At 38.1% G+C, this 21,305-nt stretch overlaps 1 protein-coding gene across 2 annotated transcripts in view; it reads left to right on the top strand.

Annotated features, from left to right (window-relative positions):
• Window positions 1-1,714: 1,714 nt before the first annotated feature.
• Window positions 1,715-21,305, top strand: part of kirrel1b (kirre like nephrin family adhesion molecule 1b) — a 49,779-nt gene continuing 30,188 nt past the window's right edge. For both annotated transcript variants that reach the window (XM_077724406.1, XM_077724405.1), the window contains exon 1: window positions 1,715-2,016. In XM_077724406.1, the coding sequence (XP_077580532.1) occupies window positions 1,968-2,016 (49 nt within the window). In that variant the 5' untranslated portion in view covers window positions 1,715-1,967. The remainder of the gene's footprint in view (window positions 2,017-21,305) is intronic.

Below are 21,305 nucleotides of genomic sequence, written 5' to 3'. Positions count from 1 at the left end.
TTTCAAGACGGACTTTTCAAGAAAAAAAAGATGGACATCATTAAGAAAGGTCGGAAAACTCCAAAGCAAGCAAGCCTGTCACAACCAGGAACGAACATTTTCAGCACTAAATCGAATAAAAACATATGCCAGAAATACAACAGGATAGGCTCGACTTTCAGCATTACCAATAGAAAAGGATGAAAGAAAGGAGGATGGATATTGTGTACAGTTAAAAATGATTTTTGGAGAGTAAAATATGGCTATATTCCTAAATATAATTCAATTGTATGAGGTTATTATGTGTCGCAGCTGTAGCTGCAGTAGAGATTTGGTACGGCTGTCAGCCTGGACACACACTATGTAGTAAGGTGTGTGGTTTCTTTTCATCTACAGGTACATGGAGCTCTGGCTCCACCCCTGTGACAAAGCCCCACCCATCTCATCACAGCTGTGACTATTTTCCCATCATCCCTCCTCCAATCAAGATTCACTTCCTGTCCTTATATAAACCCTTTAATTTGTCAGCTCATTGTTGATCCTTGACTTTTACTCACTTGGCTGCCTGTGATTATAAATGCTGAGGCAGTGAAGACCTTTCTTTTTTTTTTTTTTTAGAAAGCACATTGTTTAGTTTTAAGTAAAGGTGGATTGCCCCAGCGTCACCTGATATTGTGAGTATGTTACTCCTTGTTATATTGAGTATTTATGTTGACAAAGGTAATGATTTTGGGTTGCAAAGGATGACTTGAGATAAGTTTAGACACCCTGTGGTATACATACAATTTGTTGCATTTATACACATAGTTTATTCCCCTGTTTAGACTTTGATTACATCAGTTCTGACAGTGGCACCCTTTGGCCTCATTTCCTGTATTTTGTGTGTGTTTATTTGAACATCTATCTGGGATGGTGGTTTTACCGTGTTTATTTGAGCGTGCCACTTTAATATATTTTGCTTCCCCTATGTAATCCCGTAGTCCGGGTTTTGGTGGTCTTTGTTGTAAATAAATTATCACTGATGGCTACTTGCAGTGTTTGTCTGGCTCATCATCGACTCAATCCTTCTGCTGTGGTTGTTGCGACTCCCTGGTATATCTAACCATCAGGGGGAGTCATAACAAAGAGGGGGCTCGCCCGGGAGCATTAAGATCTGTTAACAGAGCAGCAGTTTGGTCAATGGTGGTACGAACTGCATGAACAGTAGGCCGGTGAAGCCTGGCCAAGCAGTGCTGAGGTAGGCCCATTTAATAGCTATCATTCAGTGTAGAGTAGTGCTGTAACTAGCAGGTTGGACTTTGATGTGGAGCAGTTCCTTTTTAATAGCCATAGTTTTTGATCGTTGGATTGTTTCCGATAGCTGAAGGCGTCACTGGGAAATTCACGGACCGCCACTGGTTTTCAGAATAAACACTTGAGTATTTACTAAATGTTTGTTTGTTTTTTAGCTGGTGCATAGTATCTATTGATATACATTCGGTTTTAGCTGTGTTTTTTAATGTTTATACCACGTCCTCTTCTACAACAGATTATCAATTAATTGATTTCTTTATTTATAGTCGCTCTTTTTATTGCAGTTTTCCTATCTGCCTCTTGAGGACGCTCACCGCGTTCTATCCATCCAAAACGGAGCTTTGCAAAGGAGCGGGGGATAGCTTGAGGGGTTTTTGGGGGGTGGGGGGTGATGATAGTGTGAGGTAGGAGGGGGCGCACTGGGAAGGGGGGTAAACGGGAGAGCAGGAGCAAGCTCGCATGTCTCAAACGCCAGAAGAAGGCTGAGAGGAACGGACGTGGGTGAACGCAACATTGCAAAGAGCGCAAGCGCGAGATGATTTTTGTCTTCATTTTTTTCCAATGATTATTATTGATATAAGTAAATAAGTCTCGCTTGACCTCTCTGATGAGTTCGATCCGGCTGGAGTTGACTGAGGTGGGCGCAGAGGAGGTAAAGGGGGCCGACGACGTGCACGCGCGGTGCTGAAAGCATCATGAAGCAGCCTTTGTGGATCCTAACTTTGCTCGTCACTTGGCCGCCAGGTGAGCACGCAAAAGCATGCAAAAAAAAGTTGCATGCCAAAAAAATGGTGCTTTGTCGCTTTTTTTGTTCGTTGTGAAAGTGGATGGTATTTTTATTGATCCTACCTGGAAATCAACAATAGATACCTGCTGATGGAACACAGTATTTGCAATAACATAAATTATTTTATACTTATTTCTTCTTTATTTTGTTACATACTGTGTATCATTTGTATTTTTCAGTGATTTGAGAGTTTAATTCACTCATATCTCAAAGCATCCTTCCCCACTGAAATCCTTCATCACTCATATCTCCAGACAAAGATGCTGCTCGTAGTTCAAGAAACTCGCAAGTCAAGCCATTTTATGGCTTGGCTTGCAAACACCATGTGCCTAAAATCAAATATGCAATCGTGATCAAGGTAAATTGCGTTCAACCCGACTTTTATTATAACCTACACAAAAAATAAGCTGTGTATATGTTGTGAATGTGTAAGTGTGGGCATCTTTTCAATCAATGTGGTGGATGTGCTGAATTGAAATGAATAGAATGCCTTTTTATTCTCAATATACAAGTATAATGAGATTTAATGTGTCTTTGTGGGGTGGCGGGGTGTAAATGTATGCGAGCACTGTGGTTGTAAAATCACGTGGACGCCTGCGTGTGTGCGAGAATTCAGAGGTTTAAAAATGAGTGCATGCAATGGAGATGTGTATGTGTGTGTTTACACACACTTGTACCTGCCTCACCACCTGGGTCCGCACCAACGTGGCCCCCCGGCTGCGGTGGTGGTGGTCCACAGACACTGATGTGTGTCGACAGCTCAGAGACGAAGCCCTTGTCTTCACACGCCGCGTTTGAGGCCTCGATGAGGAAAAGATGCATTGTAGGATTTGACGGATCATGCGATAATGGCCCCTTTCACACTGAATGAATCACTCTGAGAATCACACTGGCAGCCGATGAGATGGTGGAGTCCAGATATTAATCTGTCAAATTCAGATGTTGTATTGGAGATTCCTATTAAGGTAGTATAACAATGGAAATAGGTACATACATATGTTTGAAAGAGTCTTGGTTTAGGGATGTACTGTGGCGGCTTCTTTTTTGGATCTATATAAAATCCAATAAAATCTCAAGACTATTAATGCATTTAACTGAGAAATATGTTGCCTAGTGTCACTAAGCTTGGTCTAAAGCAGGGGTCCCCAAACCAGTCCCCGAGGGCCGTTGTGGGTGCAGGCTTTTTTTTCTCCAACCAATCCAGCACAGACATTTTGACCAATGAGATTTCTGCAGAAAACAAGAAGCACTTGACTGTAACCTACCTATTGCACTTGTAGGACAACAGATTGGTGAGAAAAAAAAATGTCCTCTTTCTGGGTTTGGAATGAAAACCCACACCCGCAGCGGCCCTTTGTGGGATATTTTGGAGACCATTCGTCTAAAGGTAATTGGTTCTATAAGTACAAGACTATTCTGAAATGGCACAGGCCCCTTTAAAAAAATAAGATAACTGAAGCTGTGTTCTCTTGATGAATGTAGCAAAATAGTTGTTAGGTGCAGAAGTCTTTTTTTAAACAAATTGTTTCATTGCTGTCATTGCCCTAAAATACTGTGCAATGAAGTATCAATTTAAGTTGCTTATTTAGGTCTTTTAAATGTTTTTCTTTTAATTTTGTGTCATGATCTGCGCTGGGTTGGGAAGCAAAATCGAACCCATTAGCAGAAGCAGAAAAACTAGAGATAAGTGCAGGTGCACAGATTAAGATTTTAATGAAAAATTGCCATATAAATAACCCAAACTGTGACAAAATTTACAAAATAAAAACTAACCAGGACATCTCCCCTGACATTGACAGGGAGGGAAAACATTGTTTACGATAACAGGAAACCATACCCCCACAAAAGACATGCCAAAAATATCATGCCAGAACAATGATTTTGATTGTTTAATTTTCAAGCCTTGTTTTTGTTAACTGTTACTTTTTTAAATGTTTTTCGAGGTATTTCAATGATGTTTCTGGCTTTTTCTGTCATTGACAGAATAGGTAAAAACATATTTTGCCCACATCTATACATTTTTTTTAGTAGATCATATATTATCCTTCACAGAGACAAAGGTATTCTGCTGCACTTTGTTGTGGTTTTAAAACCACAGACTCATGTTTCCTTCTGCCAGTCGCATCAAAGACAGACATGACAAAGACTGAATCACCCTGCTTATTTTTTCCTTCATTTTAACAGCACTGATATCAAGCAAAAGGGTGAGAGAAAGAACTCTCTATCTTTGAAGTGTTTCTCCCAGTGCTCACTTATCCGTCTGAATGGACCGCCCACATGAAAATCCATTGAGGCACACATCTTGACCAATAACGACTAGCACCAGATGTTCAATCGTAGCTATCCTTCTTCTAAAGATTACAATCAGATGATTTTATTCGAGTGTGTGTTGAAATGTGTTGAAAGAGAGTGAAAGAATGTGTGTAAAATAAATATGTAGTCCACAATACAGTTTATTATCTCATTGCCTGCCATTGATGGTAATAGATATACATTCTATTGAGAGGTTTGGCAGTGAAAGTTGTTTCTTGGTCATTCTGGGTCATAGACACCCAATCCAGTCCTATCCAATGTATTAAATCACGTGTGTAAAATATGGCCCAAGGGTTAAAAGTAGACTGCTGTCCAGTTTTTATTGGCCAGCTGCGAATTATGAAAATATAATTAAATATGTTATGTATATTCACAGGAAGCTTAAAATCAGCCTATACTGTGTTGCACTTCTCACATACCTGTCAACCTGCACCCCTATCCGTTTTTACCATCTTGTATACGTTATTTAATCATTTCAAATTGTGTTTGGCATATAACAAGTTTTGTAAGGGAATTCTTTTTTTTTAAGTACTTTTGTTGGAAAACCGATCTCGTCTTCCCCAATTTGGCTCTAATCCGGATTGTCTCAGTCACTGATGACAGACAAAAACATCATCGATTGCTAATGTTGCCATGCTTTGAGCATTATATATGCGTTTCAGACTCTTTTCACTATATAGTTATAGCATGTCAGCAAGCAATTTACCCAGACAGTCAAGCTATCAGTGTCATACAGCAACATCTATGGAATCTTGAATTTAGGCATACCAAAGGCGCACCGACTAAAAGGGCACTGTGTTTATTTTGGGGAAAATTAAAAAAAATATTTAAAAATAGACTTCTAAGTGCGCCCAATGTAAGTATATATGTGCCGAGTTGTATTTGTATGGTTGATTATCTCATAATAAAGGGAAATGCAATCATTAATAAGGAGAGTGATTGGCCGAGGTTGACAAGTATGTTCTCAGTTCACATAATGCCTCTAAAATAGCTTTTATAATTCATTTAACAAACCATTTATGGGGGCAAGCTAGAGTCTACCCAACTAACTATGGGCATCATGTGGCTCTCAGTTTACCAAACAAAAGTGGAAAGGCTTTTAAATTCACCTTTGGAACGTTGGATTTTTCTGAAACCAATCCTGAAGGAAAATATTTGAACACCCCTGTGTTAATTGTTCCATCGATATTGTTCCACAATCGATCTCCAATAGTTTAATGTTTAAAATTAGATACTAAGAATATACATACAAACGAATTGCCAAATGCCAAAGCAAGATTTTCGTTCGCAATACATGATCTGTTCGGAAAGGAGGATAAAAAAAAATTTCGATATCATGCTACTGTGCTTTATATCATTGTGTTGAGGTACTTGTATCAGTAATTGCATATTTGATATTTAAGGTACTGTATGGGCAAAAGAGACGGGGAAGGGTTAAGCAATTTATTGTAAAAAAGCAAGGCATGGCAACATTATTATCTTAACATTGTGCTGAATCATATTTTTACAGCACTATCAATACTGAGTATGGGGCAAAATATCGATAATAAGCTAGTGTATCGTATTAGTGGTACAACTAAATGAATGGGAATTTCATTATTCAGATATTGAAGCATAGTATTAGCTCTATATATGGAATGATCACAGGATCTTGACTTGAAACACGATGGAAATATTAATGTAATGCTATATCATATTGTTAAGTTACACGGTGGCAGGGTAGAAAAAAAATATCTAATTCGTCATGTCTCTGAATCATAATGGAAATAAGGACACGATTTCAACCAAACTGACTATTTTTCCTGAAATACACGTTCAAACACATGCAGCGTGGGTGGCGACCAATCCCAGCTTTTATCCAATCTCATCATCATCTGTCGCCGTTTACGAGGCAAGAGAGCGGAAAGAAGAAAAAGAAAAAATAAGGGGGGAGAACGAAGGCTTTGCTTGCAACAGTTGAATTACAGATAAGAGGAAATAAGTTGGGGAGCGAGCGCAAGGTGGTAAAATGTTGAATTGCGGCCGGCACGATAGCGTGACCGCAGGCCAAGAAAAGATTAGGCGCCGCTGATTCAATTGCAACGAGTCTGCTGTTAAACGTCTCCTCGGTTGTTGAAATGTGATGATGATATTTCGTGAAAGCGTTCAAGTAATGTGACGTGTCCACAGATAAAAGTTCCGCCCTTTTAAAGTTGAAATTGAACATTGATCAAAGCAAAAAATGACCGGCCTTGACCTCAAAATTAAACAAGGAAAAGATATGAAATAATGTATATAACCAAAAAAAATTTAATCAGTTTTTAAAAGACCAGTGATTGCATGAAAGCCAACTGCACCAATAAAGTACTTCTATTATTAGTATATACTAGTATTTTTATATCAATACGCAAGTCCCAATCCTAGTATTAATTCTGCGTGGGTTGATATACATTGATAGATAAAATATTTCAAAATATATGAGATTTATCACTATTGTGTATTGCAACATTAGTGTTTTAGTCCTAATGTTAGTATTCCAATGTTAAGCAATCTTGTATAAAAAAATATAGTTTATGGGTTTTTTTTAAGTTTATTTCTCATGATATGAATATCATATTTTGTCTCACCCCTATTATTGATATTAAATCATATCAACCAGCTAATCACAATGACAGAAACTGAAAAAAGCATGTTACAAATTCGGTATTTACCACTAGTATGAATACAATAAAACTAACAGTACACAATTCAACACTTAGGTATCCATAGGATACTATACTTTGTCATTTTGTGATGCTACGCATTTTGACTTATGTATTTAGTAAAACCCCTTAGTTTTGATGCTGAATCTTGACTTAAGTTTTATGACGTAATACAATATAAGACTAATAATAATAAGGAACAATAATACAAAATGTTGTTTTCCCTCTCACCTATAACAGTGATATTGTAGTTTGACACTTAATCCAATATTTCATTAAAAAGACATGATACCGATGTATATAAACTGGTCCAAAAATGCGCTACAATGTGGCATCAGTACTCAAACTTATTTAACTCTTTCAGTGCCATTGGAAATGATAAAAGTCTATCATGCTGTTTTTTTTCATCTTGATCCTGTAAGTTTAAATTAGTTTCTTACGTGTAGGCATCCCATCCATTTGTACTGCTCTACCTTCCCGGTGCCATTTACAATGGCAGTTAATGAGTTAATATAACCATCATATTTCTGTTCCTCCCAAGGGAAGTACTAGAGGGACAAAAGAATCCCCCAAAAGGCACTTTTTCCAAGTGATAATGTATCATAGGTGTAAGCAGATTGAGGTTATGGCATTGCAAGTAACAAAAGATGGCTGACTTATTGTCTGCTGGCCTTGAAGGCGTAGAGAGCACCCACCAGGTAGCTTGGTGATTTCATTTTTTTGTGTTCGGAGAAGGAAGTGGGAGGACATTGAATGAGGGGAGCTACTAAGAAAAAATAATTTCTTCGCTCTTCTTTTAAATAACTGTGTTTCTATAGCAACCGACCGCTGGAGAAAAGAGGGGGAAGTGGGGGTGTACCGCCGGGAGAGAGCGAGAGACAGAGAGAGAGACAGAGAGATAGTGTTACCGTAGCAACAGAGGAAGAGGGTGAATAAAGAAAATTTGAAATGAAAAATTCCGGGGTATAAAAGAAAGTAGTGCAGTTGAAATTAATTAAACAGGCCAAGACATAATGGAAAATGTAACGACTTTGCCAGATCAGGTCTGTCGGGAAAACAGCAATGGACGTGAAGTGCCTAACCAAATTGAACGGGAAAACTGTTTGGAATTTGTAATTTTGTATATGATTTGGAGCTGGAAGGTTCATTTTTGTTTTTATGCTGTCTTGAAAAAGACTTGGTTTCTTCGATTCATAGCTCAAGACCTCACATGACCTCTAACTAAGAAATGATGGTAGAGGGGTTGGGGTGGAGGGATAAAGGGTAAGGAGGAGCTATAAGAGAATTGATAGAGAGTCTCATGGTTCTGACAACCATTACCTTACTGCTGGGTTTCTCCATCAATGGAGTAAAATAAGCGAAAAAGACAGATGACGGGAACTTTTACCGTCTACTGATGGTAGACTGTTCAATTATCTCAACTACGTAGCATTTTCTCTCTAATTAACATGTTTTTCCATTAAATGTGTGTTGTTTTCTCATTCCCATTGAGTTTTTCGAACTCATTTTCGTTCTTTTCTCCAATCTTTTAAAATTGTTTCAGATAGCCTGTATTTTTTAAAAAGTTTTTCTATTCCCAGGTGTTTTTTCTTCAGATTTCCAGATTTTGTTGCCATTCGCCTTCTTATTTTCCTCTTTGACTGTCATCAGAATGTCTTTGCCATGTCAGGGAATCTTCCCCACAAGACAAGCTTTGAAACGTCGCAAAACTAAAGTGGCACTTTCTCTTCGTTTTGTCTGTAAAGTTGTCCTCGATGGGAGAACAATCCGCCATGTTTGCAGACTTAGCAGCAACGTGTCAGGGAACAAAGGTTTTTTTTTTTTTCCACCAGATTTCCCGACTATTCCCCACACTGGCGCTTAATCCCCAGTAATTAGTCTTCTCGTTTGCCGAGGAATATCCTCCTCTTTCCCGCTTCTTCCCCCAGTGAGTCTGGAGATAAAAGCGCGTCGGGTAAAGAAAAAAAAGCGTCTCTTCCGCCTTGTAAACACTCTCTGTCTCTTTCCGAAACGCAGTTATGTGACACGTGCTCATTAATCATTTCTGTTTGCTGCACTCAAGCTCACCAGGCTAATTATTTTCCACAAGGAAGAGCCGTTAGAATTTCTCCTGCATAAATTCACCTTTTTTTTTTCCTCTGCTCGTGTGCACTCAGACATAAAATAGGAAATCATTTTCTTCCCGGATTTTTTATGATATTTTTTTTTTATGGCAGGATAATGAGACTGGCGCGTGTACGGTACAGCATCATGGTCGTGGTCCGCTCGCGCGGGAAATCTGTCTATTTTAAGCTATAGCTGCTGGCCAGCCAAGCGCTGGCCTGTTTTACATGGATAGCAAATAGCTATTAGGCCTAACTGCCAGCCAGTTCGCCGACGGCCATCTGCCGCACGCTGCAATTATGCGGCGGGAAATATACTCGTTATGAGCGCGCCGCGCATTAACGACCCAGCGCGGTGCTAAATATGCCGGTGGAAGACAAGAGAGGCTTTTTGGGGACTGCATGATAGATAAGATACTGTAGTTGTTGACACATAGAGGCTGGATAAAAGAGTAGGGTCATGGTTAAGTCTATTAAAATGGCTTTTAATGACCCACTATAAGTTTTGGCACACTACATTTATTTTCCATACCGATTATCCTCACAAGGGTTATGGATAGTACTGGAGTTTATCCCAACCAACACCAGGTGTGGGATATCCTGAATTGGTGGCCAGTTAATCGCAAAAGAATGGATTACAAAGAGTATTCAAAAATAAATGTAAGGACTCACTCTATTGAAATTAGGCAATAAAGGTAACATAGTAAGCATAATTCACCGGAGGCTGTCGATCAGGTTTTTCATTTTATTTTTGTGACTATTTTCATCGTATGCTTTTTTTTGCGCGTAGAATTACGTAGATAAATCTGATTTGTAACTATTTTTTGTAAATCTGCAATACTAAAAATATATTTTTGTACTCCCGTGATTGAGTAAGATTCCAAATTCCTAAAAAGAACCATAAACCACTAAAAATGACCCAATTGAAAGAACTATTCATGAATTTTACGACGCAGACGGGGCGCAGGCACTTACAGAATCCTGCCTATCAACAACCTCTTGTCGAATAAATATAGTTTGTAATGGATTACCTCTGTGTAGTTGAAACCAATGGCGTAAGTGGAACCAAGGATTCAGGCTGTGGATGTTTGACTCAATGGGAAACCAATAAATATATTCATTCATTCAGTTTCATCAGTTTATCCTTGTCAGGGTTGCGGTGTGTTGGAACTTATTCCAGGTGACTTTGGGTGACACTCTAGACTGGTCGCCAGTCAGCCGTAAGGCACACATAGAGACGGACACCATGAGATAAAGAAAAGCAGTCTTCAGTAAAATAATGTGAACAAAACAACTGAATAGGCTAGTTACCGGCTGGTCCACTTCCTTCGATTTGCTCAATCCACTTAGCTCACCGTTCAGTCAGATGGAAAAAAAATTAGAGGTTTATATCGACAGTGTTCATGTTGAAGCAATTTCCTACACGACACGTATTAACCATTTTTCCAGTAAAAATGTCACGGCAATGAAAATAAACAGCGTGCAGCGTGTGAAATAGCCTACCATAGTTTGCATCACTTCTGGTAACTGCCTATCGCTTCCTTGCTATCAGTGAAATTAGGTTTGAAACTGCCTTTTTTTTGTTTATTTTACAGAAAAAAAGTACTATGGGTTGTGGCTCACAGAAGTCCAATCTATTTAATTTAGTAGAGTACCCCCTTAGGTGATAGTGGGACTTTAAGTGAGGAGGGTAAGGAGGTTCAAGTTTAATGAGTTTCATTCATTCAATTTATGGAGTGTTAACTTGTGTTCGGCTTTCAACACTTTACTTCACTTCTCACTGTTAAGGGCAGTGCCATGAGGTTTACAGGCCATGTTGGTGAAGCCAATATGTGGGTTATTGTTGCGGTATACAAGACTTCTGACTTCTGCCATGTCAATGTTGTACCCTCTATTTAAGCTTGAAACCGAGGAAGAAATAATCACAATAGTGATTCATTGTTGCTTCCTCAATCCAACTTTACTGATATCTTTATCAACACATTAGAACAAAAACCCACACTATATAATTACACCCACATATATATAGATATTTGCAAAAATGTTAGAACCCAAAACTTAATGTACAATTACACCCGTTCAGTATACGGTCATAATTTATGTTATCTTTTCTTTTTACAACTTCTCAACTATTCAACTGGGTAAACAATGAAATATTGATAACATAAATTTCTTTCGATAACTGTCATAGACACTATATGGGGTAATGGCGGCCGAAGGTAGTGTACTGAATGTTACATATATATATATATCCATGACCCGGGACTCGCACATTCACGCTCACACTTCAAAATTTAGATAAACATTACTAAATATTATCTTCTTTCTCACACGCTAAACAGTATATATTGCAAATCACAAACTCAACCGGCCTCTACAACAACCCGCATACCTTGAAACACAGCCAGAAATAATCACAATAGTGATTTGTTGTTGCTTCCTCGATCCAACTTTACTGATATGAATAAGATCTCCCGTCCTGGTGTCCAGATACACGCATCAAGGCATCAATAATCGAATATCGATATATATATCCAGTCAAAACTAGTTGCACATCTCCAACATATGATCGTTAATGGGGTGTAAATTAAAGACTTTAACATGTCACACCAACTACAGCTGCGTTTTATGAGATAGCCAAAAAAAACAATCAAAATTTAGTCATGTTTCTTTGGCCTGTCAATGCGCGATTTATACCGCCTGCTGTGCACAAACCCAATTCAGTTCACCCCTCCGCTTCCTAATTTAATGCCGCCAAATGGACAAATCCACTAATTCCATTCTGTTTTTTGCCCGAGGACATTTTCTTCCTCACAATGCGGGGGCGATGCCACGACGTTGCCAAGCGTGTTCGCCGATGAGTAATTAGCAGCCTGTGATAAGCGAGCCCGCCGAGGTCTTATCTCGGTTCACCGTCTTTGTCTTTGCACTAATACACACACACACTTTTCCAAAAATGGTCCCATCGCCGCCACCTTGGAAGCGAGCTGCGTCTGATACCAGCGATAATAGCCCAGATCGCACATGCTGACGCACACTGCGGCGACCGTTCACAACGTCTGCCTGAAACCACAATTTAATACCTGAATGAAAAGATGGGAAGGTTTCAGAGTAGGTTTTCAAAGCCTGAGAAAAGCTTTCACTCAGGGGTTCAGGCTTCAAAGTAGGATTTAGAACCTTTATTAAATGTTCAAGTTAAGATTTCAAGCCTGGGTTGTGGTTTCAAACAAGTCTTAGTGTGTTTCGAACCAGATTTAGATTGAAGGCTTCAAGTTTAAAGCAATAAAGTCTAAAGCTGATATATTCTTGTAAAATACAGTTTCAAGAGTATAAATTAGCATTTCAAATCATAGTTCATGGCTATGGGATGTCCAATTGGGGATTTAATTCAAGTCTGAATGCAGTTTGTGTAAAACGGGTTTCAAATTAAGTTTAAATCCAAACCCAACGTGTTATATATGGAAGTCTGTGTCTGAATCCATTATAATGTGTACAAACTAAACTAAAGAAAACATGGATTATCGATTCAAATTAGAGTTTCAAATTGGATCAGATTTGAAATGAACAAATGGATGTTTTAGTTTCACATTGGGATCAGGATTACAGTTTCAAAGAGGTTTGCAATCCACACCCAACAATATCTAGAAGTTTTTGCATGGTACCTTCCTTGCAATAGGAGGAAAGACCTTTTATTTTTGTGTGTTTAGGACTCACTTACATCCCTGGTCAGGATTCTTGCATTACCATGGTGACGGCATGCTTCTCTTTTTCCACCAACTCTCCTTTGTCACTGTTACCATGGCAACATGTCTATTTGCCTGCCCGCGACCTGTTTGTCTTTCTTTGTCCTGTCTCCTCTTTTTCCTCTTTGCTTTCTTCTGTTGGTCTTTTTCTGTTTCACCCCATTTTGCCTTCTTTTTTTTATCCTTGTGACATTGTGTCAATTTGTCATCATTTTTTTTGTTAATTTTCACAAACGGCAGCTGTTGCCATGGCAATACAACTTTTGGATTTGTCGTGTGTGGCGAAGGATGAATGGGGGATTGAGGGAGAAAGGGGGGTGTCGAGTGGAGTTGGAGAGACAGGAGAAAGCGTTTTAATTTATTTTTGACAAGAAGACAAACTACTCATACGCGATTTGGAAGAAGAAAGAAGCAGGCTTGTTGTAAAACAATGCATTCTAATTTCATGCTGTCACTCGTGCTGTAGAAAAAAATCATTAAATGCTACTCTCCAGGAATCTCTTGCAATGACTAATAATGCTACCTTCTATTTGGCTCTTCACATCTTTTTTATGATGTCATTTATGCCAAAAATATGAGGAGAAAGACAAGCCAATCAATCTGATAAGACTAAATTTGAATGAAGCAATGAACTTTTTACCCTTTTGACTCATCAAACGTTAACATTTCCAAGTAAAATATATATTTATCATTCACTGCATCATCATAGGAGACCATAATGACAAAATAATGATATAGATAGTAAGCGGACATAAAGGCCTTTAATTTGATGTATGACTCATTAAAGCTGGTTGATAATACATTTCTAACTTGTCGACACATTTTACTTGTTATTCTCAACCTGAAAAGCAAAAACAAATAAATAAAAATAAAACAGATATTTGCTCATTACATCATTCATTATATGAAATCGTGTTTTTTCATCATATTTACTGAAACTGAATGCCTTCACCAAAGCCATTGACCCTATATTGAGGACTCATTTCATTCATTGACTGCCATTGACCATCCAAACCATTCTAAATAGGAAAGGATCGGCAGAAGGCTATGATGTTTCCCTTTGCTCCCAGTCATATTGAACGGGAGATTTAGCTCTGCCAATGGCACTGAAATGTGGCAATCTCATTTTAGATTAAATGTTGGATGTTTAATTAAATAGTATGGGGGGAAAAAAACAATACTTTAGAGCAGGGGTTCCAAACTCCGGTCCTCGGGGGGCTCAATCCAGTTTGTTTTCCACATCTCCATCCTCTACCACAGCTGAATCAAATGATCAACTCATCAGCAAGCTGTCCAGATACTTGATAATGATCCTGATTGTGTGATTTAGGTGTATTGGTGGAGGGAGACATGAAAAACAGGCTGGATTTATTAAAACATCATTATTTCATTTATTTGGGATACAAATACGGACAACATGACAAAAAATGTATTGTCCACCTATGTTGATTCCATGTCTTCAACGTAATTTACATGACAAATTTACCAAATGTACATATTCTGTATGTAAAAACCTTCGAGCCCAGAACTGTGAAACCAAAGCACCAACCACTCATACACCAGTTCACCTAATTAAGTAGAATTTTAATTTTAATAAGACAGCAAAGCAAAGTCAAGAATTTCTAAACCATGTTTAAATAAACATTTCTTGAACAATGACTGAATAGGCTAGTTGGGTTTTGTGCAAGGCTGTATCAACAAGGCTTTGGGTTCATAATGTGACGTCAGCAGGGATGCGTCTCGAGGAGGAGTGCTTTGATTTGGGCCCAGCGAACAAACACGGGGGCCGTCGAAATGTTAAGCGGTCTCGTCCAACACAAAGTGGCTCCTTTAAGGTCATGCTTGACAGTTGACACGGCGACAAATCGAATGCGCAACACCCACTCATCAGCGCCTTCATCTCCATCCACATTGCTGTTTCTTATCACTTTTTGTTTGTAGGCCTATTTTCCATTATGGTGTCTGGGTTATTATTTAATATTATCAAAACACTATTTAACATTATACTCCATTTTGCCAAAGTTAATTAATAATGTAAGTTGCAGTATTTACTTCATTGTATATAAACAAAAAAAATGTTCAATATTTTTTGGTTGCTCAAATGGTGGTATTTAATTTTTTAAATGAATGTGTAATTCATTTAAATGTATTTTAAATGTATTTCTGATTTTAAAATGAATTTGTAACTCGTAACTTAAATTTTCCATAAGTAGAGACACATTTAATATAGAATTAGCTTAATTTGTTCCATGATTTTTTAATATAAGCCTGTAAAAAAATTCTTAAAAATTGTAAAGGTATAACAATTTCATATAGAATATGTATTGATGCATCATATGCAAAAAAAGATCAACTGATTTATTAAGTCAGTAAATTGAATAAAAGAAAATACAAAAACATAAGTTCAGTCGCGCATAAACACACAATTTAACAATTTTAAATTATGTCACGCATACTCAGAAACAAGAGGGAAAGCAAGAGGAATGAGGGAGGCAGGTGGAATGGGGAGAGATTTCTCTCAGAGAGAGAGAGTGAGATAAATATAATTCAATGTAAATGTATTTAATTTGGTAAGATTATGGATTGTTCATTTCTGGATTTCATTGTAAAAGATGACAAAGTTATAATATGAATATTTTCATCACAGATTCTGACTTTGCAGTATGGCCTTTGCATGATCACGCCATCCCTGCATGGGCTTTCTCTAGGGTCTCCGCTTTCCTCCCACACCCCGCATTGTAGGTTGATTGACCACTTCAAATTGATCCAAGCTAAGAGTGTTTGAATTGTTGTCTGTCTCTATTTGCTCTGTGATTGGCTGGCAACAAAATCAGGCTGTTATCCCAGCTAACTACTGCCCATAGTTAGCCTTAGTATTGGCTCCAGCACCCCCACGACTCTCCCAAAGATAAGCAATTATCCTTTGTCCGTTGTAGTCTTGTTGGTGTGTAATAAAATGTAAAGGGTGACATTTAGTTTCCTGCCGTCCGGGGGGCGTCAGATTGAGGCCAACGATTGGCTGTAGGCTGCCGCTGACCCTTGTCCTGCTTCTTTCCTGACCTGCATTTTAATTTGAGTGGTAATCTGTATCGACCCACCACCCAACCCATGTGGGTGTTCTCTGAGTTCATTGATAAGGTCTCCACCTTCGGAGTCTTTCATATTCCAGCGTGAATCAATAACGCTTTTCCAGCTATTTCTTCAATTCCGCATCAATACCTCGAGGAACCTATTTTAACCTCTTCTGAATATTCAAACCAGTTTTAAAATGTTCTGAATGCATGTACATGCATGTGTATTTTATACAACGCTCTCTTTTGTAGCCATTTTTATCTTTTTAAAATCAAATCCGCAGATAAAAAAATATACAATAACATGTTACATTTTACCTTGTCGTCAAAATGCACCATTTTGTTCCAAAATTCATTCATTCATTTTCTATCCCGCCTATCCCAGATAACTGTCGGCTGTAGGCAGAGGACACCTTTTAATTTGTTGCCAGCTAATCACATACATTCCTTTGCTGTTATCAAAAAATATACATGATGGGATGGGTTCAAAACTACCCCAGGTTTGAGAATTAATTTAACAACTCGTCAACATAGTTTAAAATTGATACTATTTGAGTTTGAAATCCTAAATAAATCACTCATAAAAAAAAACAATTCATGTCTTTAACTAACCATTGTAAACTACAAACATTTCCTTGCAATTTTCTACTTAGCCCTCAACCAGAGTTGAAATGTTTAATCTTAAACACAAATGCAGTTTTTATAATCCTAATCTGAACCCCCAAATTGTTTTGAAACAATTACTTCACACAATAAATAGATACACTAGTGCTCGGATGTTTGGTCGCTGGTCTTTTGGTCGCTGGTCTTTTGGTCGCCGGTCTTTTGGTCGCCTCTCTGTTGGTCCCCGTTAGGGTTAGGGTTGTCAAGTGTACTTAGATATTAAACCCTAACTTTAACCGTAACCCTAACGGCGACCAAAAGACCGGCGACCAACATGGACCAAAAGAGCGGCGACCAAAAGACTGGCGACCAAAAGACTGGCGACCAAAAGACCAGCGTCCGGTCACGGATATACTAACCCCAAAACCCTATTTTGAAACTTTAACCAAGGCTTTGAACCCTAGTAAAGTTCTAAACACCTCAATGAGTCTTGTTTTAAGACTATTAATTGGAAACTCTTGCCATATGCAAACCCAAATTTGATTAAAATTCTAACTTTGTCCTGAAATCCACTTTGCAATACTTCTGGCATTGTATTAACTGGAGCAGAACTGACATGGATGAATACATTCCCAGCACCAAATGGCAAATATACATCTTTGCTGTAAAAACGTCATCACAATTCCACTGAGGTTTTGTTTTTCTTGTCGCAGCACACAAAAAGACATTTTTCTCACTGATGATTTTTACAAGCAACTAAAAAATTCATCAATTTGGAAGAGCATTGCACAACTTGAAAGGGTTTGTGTGTGTGTGTGGGTTGCAATGCAGCTTTCTGTGTCTTTCTTAATGCCGCCAACGCCACAAAGTGTGGGGGGGCTGTGGTCTATGTTCACATTATAGTTCTATGGCTTCACGTGCACACTATGCATACACACCTACTGTATGGACAATAACACGCAATGTATGACAGATTTACATTTGTTTCTGGCAAAAACTGACATATTGGTCTGAGCCAAATAGAAAAATTAGTGTTGCTTGTCATAAACACGCATGCATGTGTGTTCGTGTTGTCACGCAGAGGAGCAGAGGTTGACCTCGGGCTAGCACAGCTAATTAAAACTGTTCCAGAACAAACCAGGGAGGATAGTGAGTGGGAGGTGAGGAAAACAGACCAAGAGATGAGTTGTTATAGTGCATGTGTGCGTGCATCTTTTTTATTTATATATTTTTTTAACTGCTCTGCCACTCTCTGATTCACTGATTGCTCCCAAATAGGTATTTTCTCAGCGTTTGATTGCTTTTCCCTAGGTTGCTTTTAGCTCTTTCCTCTATTGTCTGGGTGGGAGTGTGAGCTGACATCCGATCAGGTTTCAGCCCTTTGTGTGTTGCTGGGTGAGAGAAATATGTAGATCTCGTAGTTAATTAATTTTATTGATGTTTGATCACGAACTGCAATTGATTTTTTTCAGTTCTGTTGGTTTATGCTGCTTCCTCTTGTGCAGGCATGTCAAACTCGTTTTGGTTCGTGGGCCATATTCAAGGCAATATGATCTCAAGCGGAGCGACCCATATTTTTTGGCCTACTGAATTACTAATAATCCCCCTCTACACACTACCACCCCAGTTTGCAAATGAATAAATACAAATAACAATATTTACATCAATATGCAATTTTATTGATGATGATGATGAAGCTTTTTTCCACAACGTTTTTAATAAAAAGACTAACGCCTGCAATTTTATATTTATTTTGAATGTTTGTTTTCATTTACAGATGGAAAATTTAAAGAATATGGTGAATTATGTTCATAAAGTAACTCAATCTATCCATCCCTTATCAGTCCATCTTATCCTCATTAAAACAAAGAAAATAATTTTGAAATTTAATCTGAGTTCAAGTGATTGTGGGACTTTAAAATGTCCTTGCTTTGCTTATGCTATTTATATATTGTTAATTCTATTTTTTCCCAATTGTATTTTTCTCCCCAAACGTATTTCTTTAGTTTTTTTTGGAGAATTGGCTGGAATATCTTTTGAACCATCACTGAGGAGAAAAATCTGCCCTTACTGGCATTATATTTTCATATCTTTTACTATGTTATGTACTTAAATATGTTCTACTTGAGGTAATTTGTTGAGTGATGTAGTTTGCGTTCACATCCAATAGGATTTCAGATGTATTTATCCTTCCTACCAGATAAGATCTAAATTCTGCCCCTGTAAGGATTATTATGTTAAATGTTTTCCAGTAAATTTCCAATCAATGCAGTCACTGGAACAATCTGATTAAGAAATAGTATGCTGACTTTGTTGTGTTTCTATAATAGTATATTTTATGCTGTGTTACAGTACTGTATTTATCTGTTGAACAGGATGTGTAGCTGTTGTCGTGAGATTTTGTATTTCTATTAGAAAGTGGGATAGATAAGGTAAGTTGGTTGTAAAAGAAAGTGTGTGAAAAGGCCTCATTGAAGTAGAAAGCTGTGCCATTGATGTTCTTTGTGTGATGAAACCTCTGGTAACATTCCACATCAATAGTGGATGTGCTGCTTTGACGACAAGTGTGCGGAGAGCTGGATGATGCTGTATACGCTTTAGAGTTGGTCAAGAAACAGCTTTAGTCATTTAGCAATATTGCAAAATTGTTACTTGCATTTCAGAGTTTAGGAGAAAAATGGCAAGGAATGTGACTTTTAGAAAAATCCTAATTTATACAATGTATATCTCAGGTATGTCTACATTAGCTGTATTAATGTGAATATCACATTTTGTCTTTTGTTAGTGATAGTGCTATAATATTGGGTCATCTCCTCTAGTTTTTTGGTCGACTCTAAGAGCTCAAATGTAATTTTTTTTAATGATTATAGTTATTAAGATCTTTTGCGAGGGGAAGTATGCCATAGGAAGTATGTTGTGGGTTTTTCTGTGCCAATATTTGGTATTAAAGTTGCCAAAAAATGGAATTGGTATTGGCCTAAGAAGAAAAAGCAGCAATTTGGCCCTAGTTAAGATTTAAAAATGGGGAAACATTGCAGTTGTATAGAGTACTTTATGCAGCCTCACAGTTAATAGTGGACTCCGGACAAAACAGAACAAAAGCCAAGTGAGAAAAATAAAAAAACGCATCAAGCAGAGTGTGAAAACGTGCGAAAGTGTGAACAGGCGGTGACACCATGACCTAGACCAGGAAACACTTTCTTAAGTGCACCCTGCTGCCTTTATTTTTTCCTTTCCTCTCATGACTGTCGTTATGTTTCCATATGTTTGTTGCTGTAAGACACATAAGAAGCGTGCAGGACGTCAATGTTTTATTAATCATGCCACAAATACACAATCGATGTCTCCTTTTATATAATTCATCTCTAGCTTTAAATATTTTACTGTCAACAAGCCAATTAGCTTCACATGTGTGTCAGGGTTTTACAAGGAGGGGGGGCTAAGATCTCAGAGTGAAGTTTGATCTGCTCGTCGTTGTCCCAATTCTGCGTAAGAACACCCCCAGGAGACCGGGGAAGGAAAGCGGGTGAGCGTGTGCGTGAGTTTATATTTTGTGTGTGTGTGTATGAGTGTCACACACAGTAAGGCAACCTCAAAGAGGCAAAACAGATAAACAGACGGATGGAAATAGTCAAAGTGACAGCTAGCGGGAAGGGGGTGAGCTGGGTGGATGCTGGAACCATTTCAATATATATTATTTATATTTTAGACAAAATTTTATACATGCATACTTTGATAATATGTTGATTTTTTGCTTCTTCTTTGTCATTTTCGTGTAGTTTTGTACCTCATTCAAATTTGTTACATTTTGTGATTAGTTCACTTGCCATTGTCTGTTATTTTGTGCAATTTGTACAGTCAATTACCATTTTTTTCTTTTGCTGTCATCCATTCGAACTAGGTGGGCTGCCATTGAATGGTTATACTTCAGTTTAACTAAAATAAACGTCCAGTCCATTTTGAGTGAGAGGGGGTAGCAGCAAGTGATCACTCCCACCCTGCCCCCCATGTTAAAATGGTTTGAATGTATGTTGCTGTAAATGGCAGCCAATTACTTACTGAGTAATTATTCATATTTCCAATAATTAAGCATTATTGCTAATTTGATTGTGATGACTATGTATTAATACTGAAGCTGTTTTTATGGAAATCTACCATTATGTATTGTCTTTGGAAAATAGACTAATATAAACGCTACATAACAATTTTAACATCACCCAAACTTTATGACAACTATTACTATCGCATTACCCACCATATGAGCTCACTGTGGCTGCAAAACTAAAACAATCGCCATTTTATATAGCAGGCAATCATTCATTAATTCAGTTTCTGAGCCGCTTATCCTCACAACTGAATTGCAGGGCTCAAGCAGACAGACAACAATTCACGCTCACACTCTTAACTAGGGGCAATTCAGTGAGCTTAACCAGCCTACCATGCATGTTTTTGGGATAGGGGAGGAAACCAGAGTAGCAGGAGAAAACCCACACAAGCCCGGGAAGAACATGCAAATCGAAGCCTCGATAACAGAACTGTGAGCCTGACATGCTAACCCAGGGGTGGGCAAATTTGTGGACCCGGGGGCCACATTGACTTAAAAAACTTGACAGATGGGCCAGGTCAGCACAAGATGCGATACAAATAAAAAAGTGCATCCGTTAACAGTACATATGAAACATAAACAGAAAAAAGGGGACTCAAGTATTAACATACTCATCACTCGTCATTAA

The sequence above is a fragment of the Stigmatopora nigra genome, chromosome 9, assembly GCF_051989575.1.
Source record: "Stigmatopora nigra isolate UIUO_SnigA chromosome 9, RoL_Snig_1.1, whole genome shotgun sequence".
In the NCBI taxonomy this organism is placed as follows: Eukaryota; Metazoa; Chordata; class Actinopteri; order Syngnathiformes; family Syngnathidae; genus Stigmatopora; species Stigmatopora nigra.
This window is presented reverse-complemented; position numbering and strand designations above follow the sequence as displayed.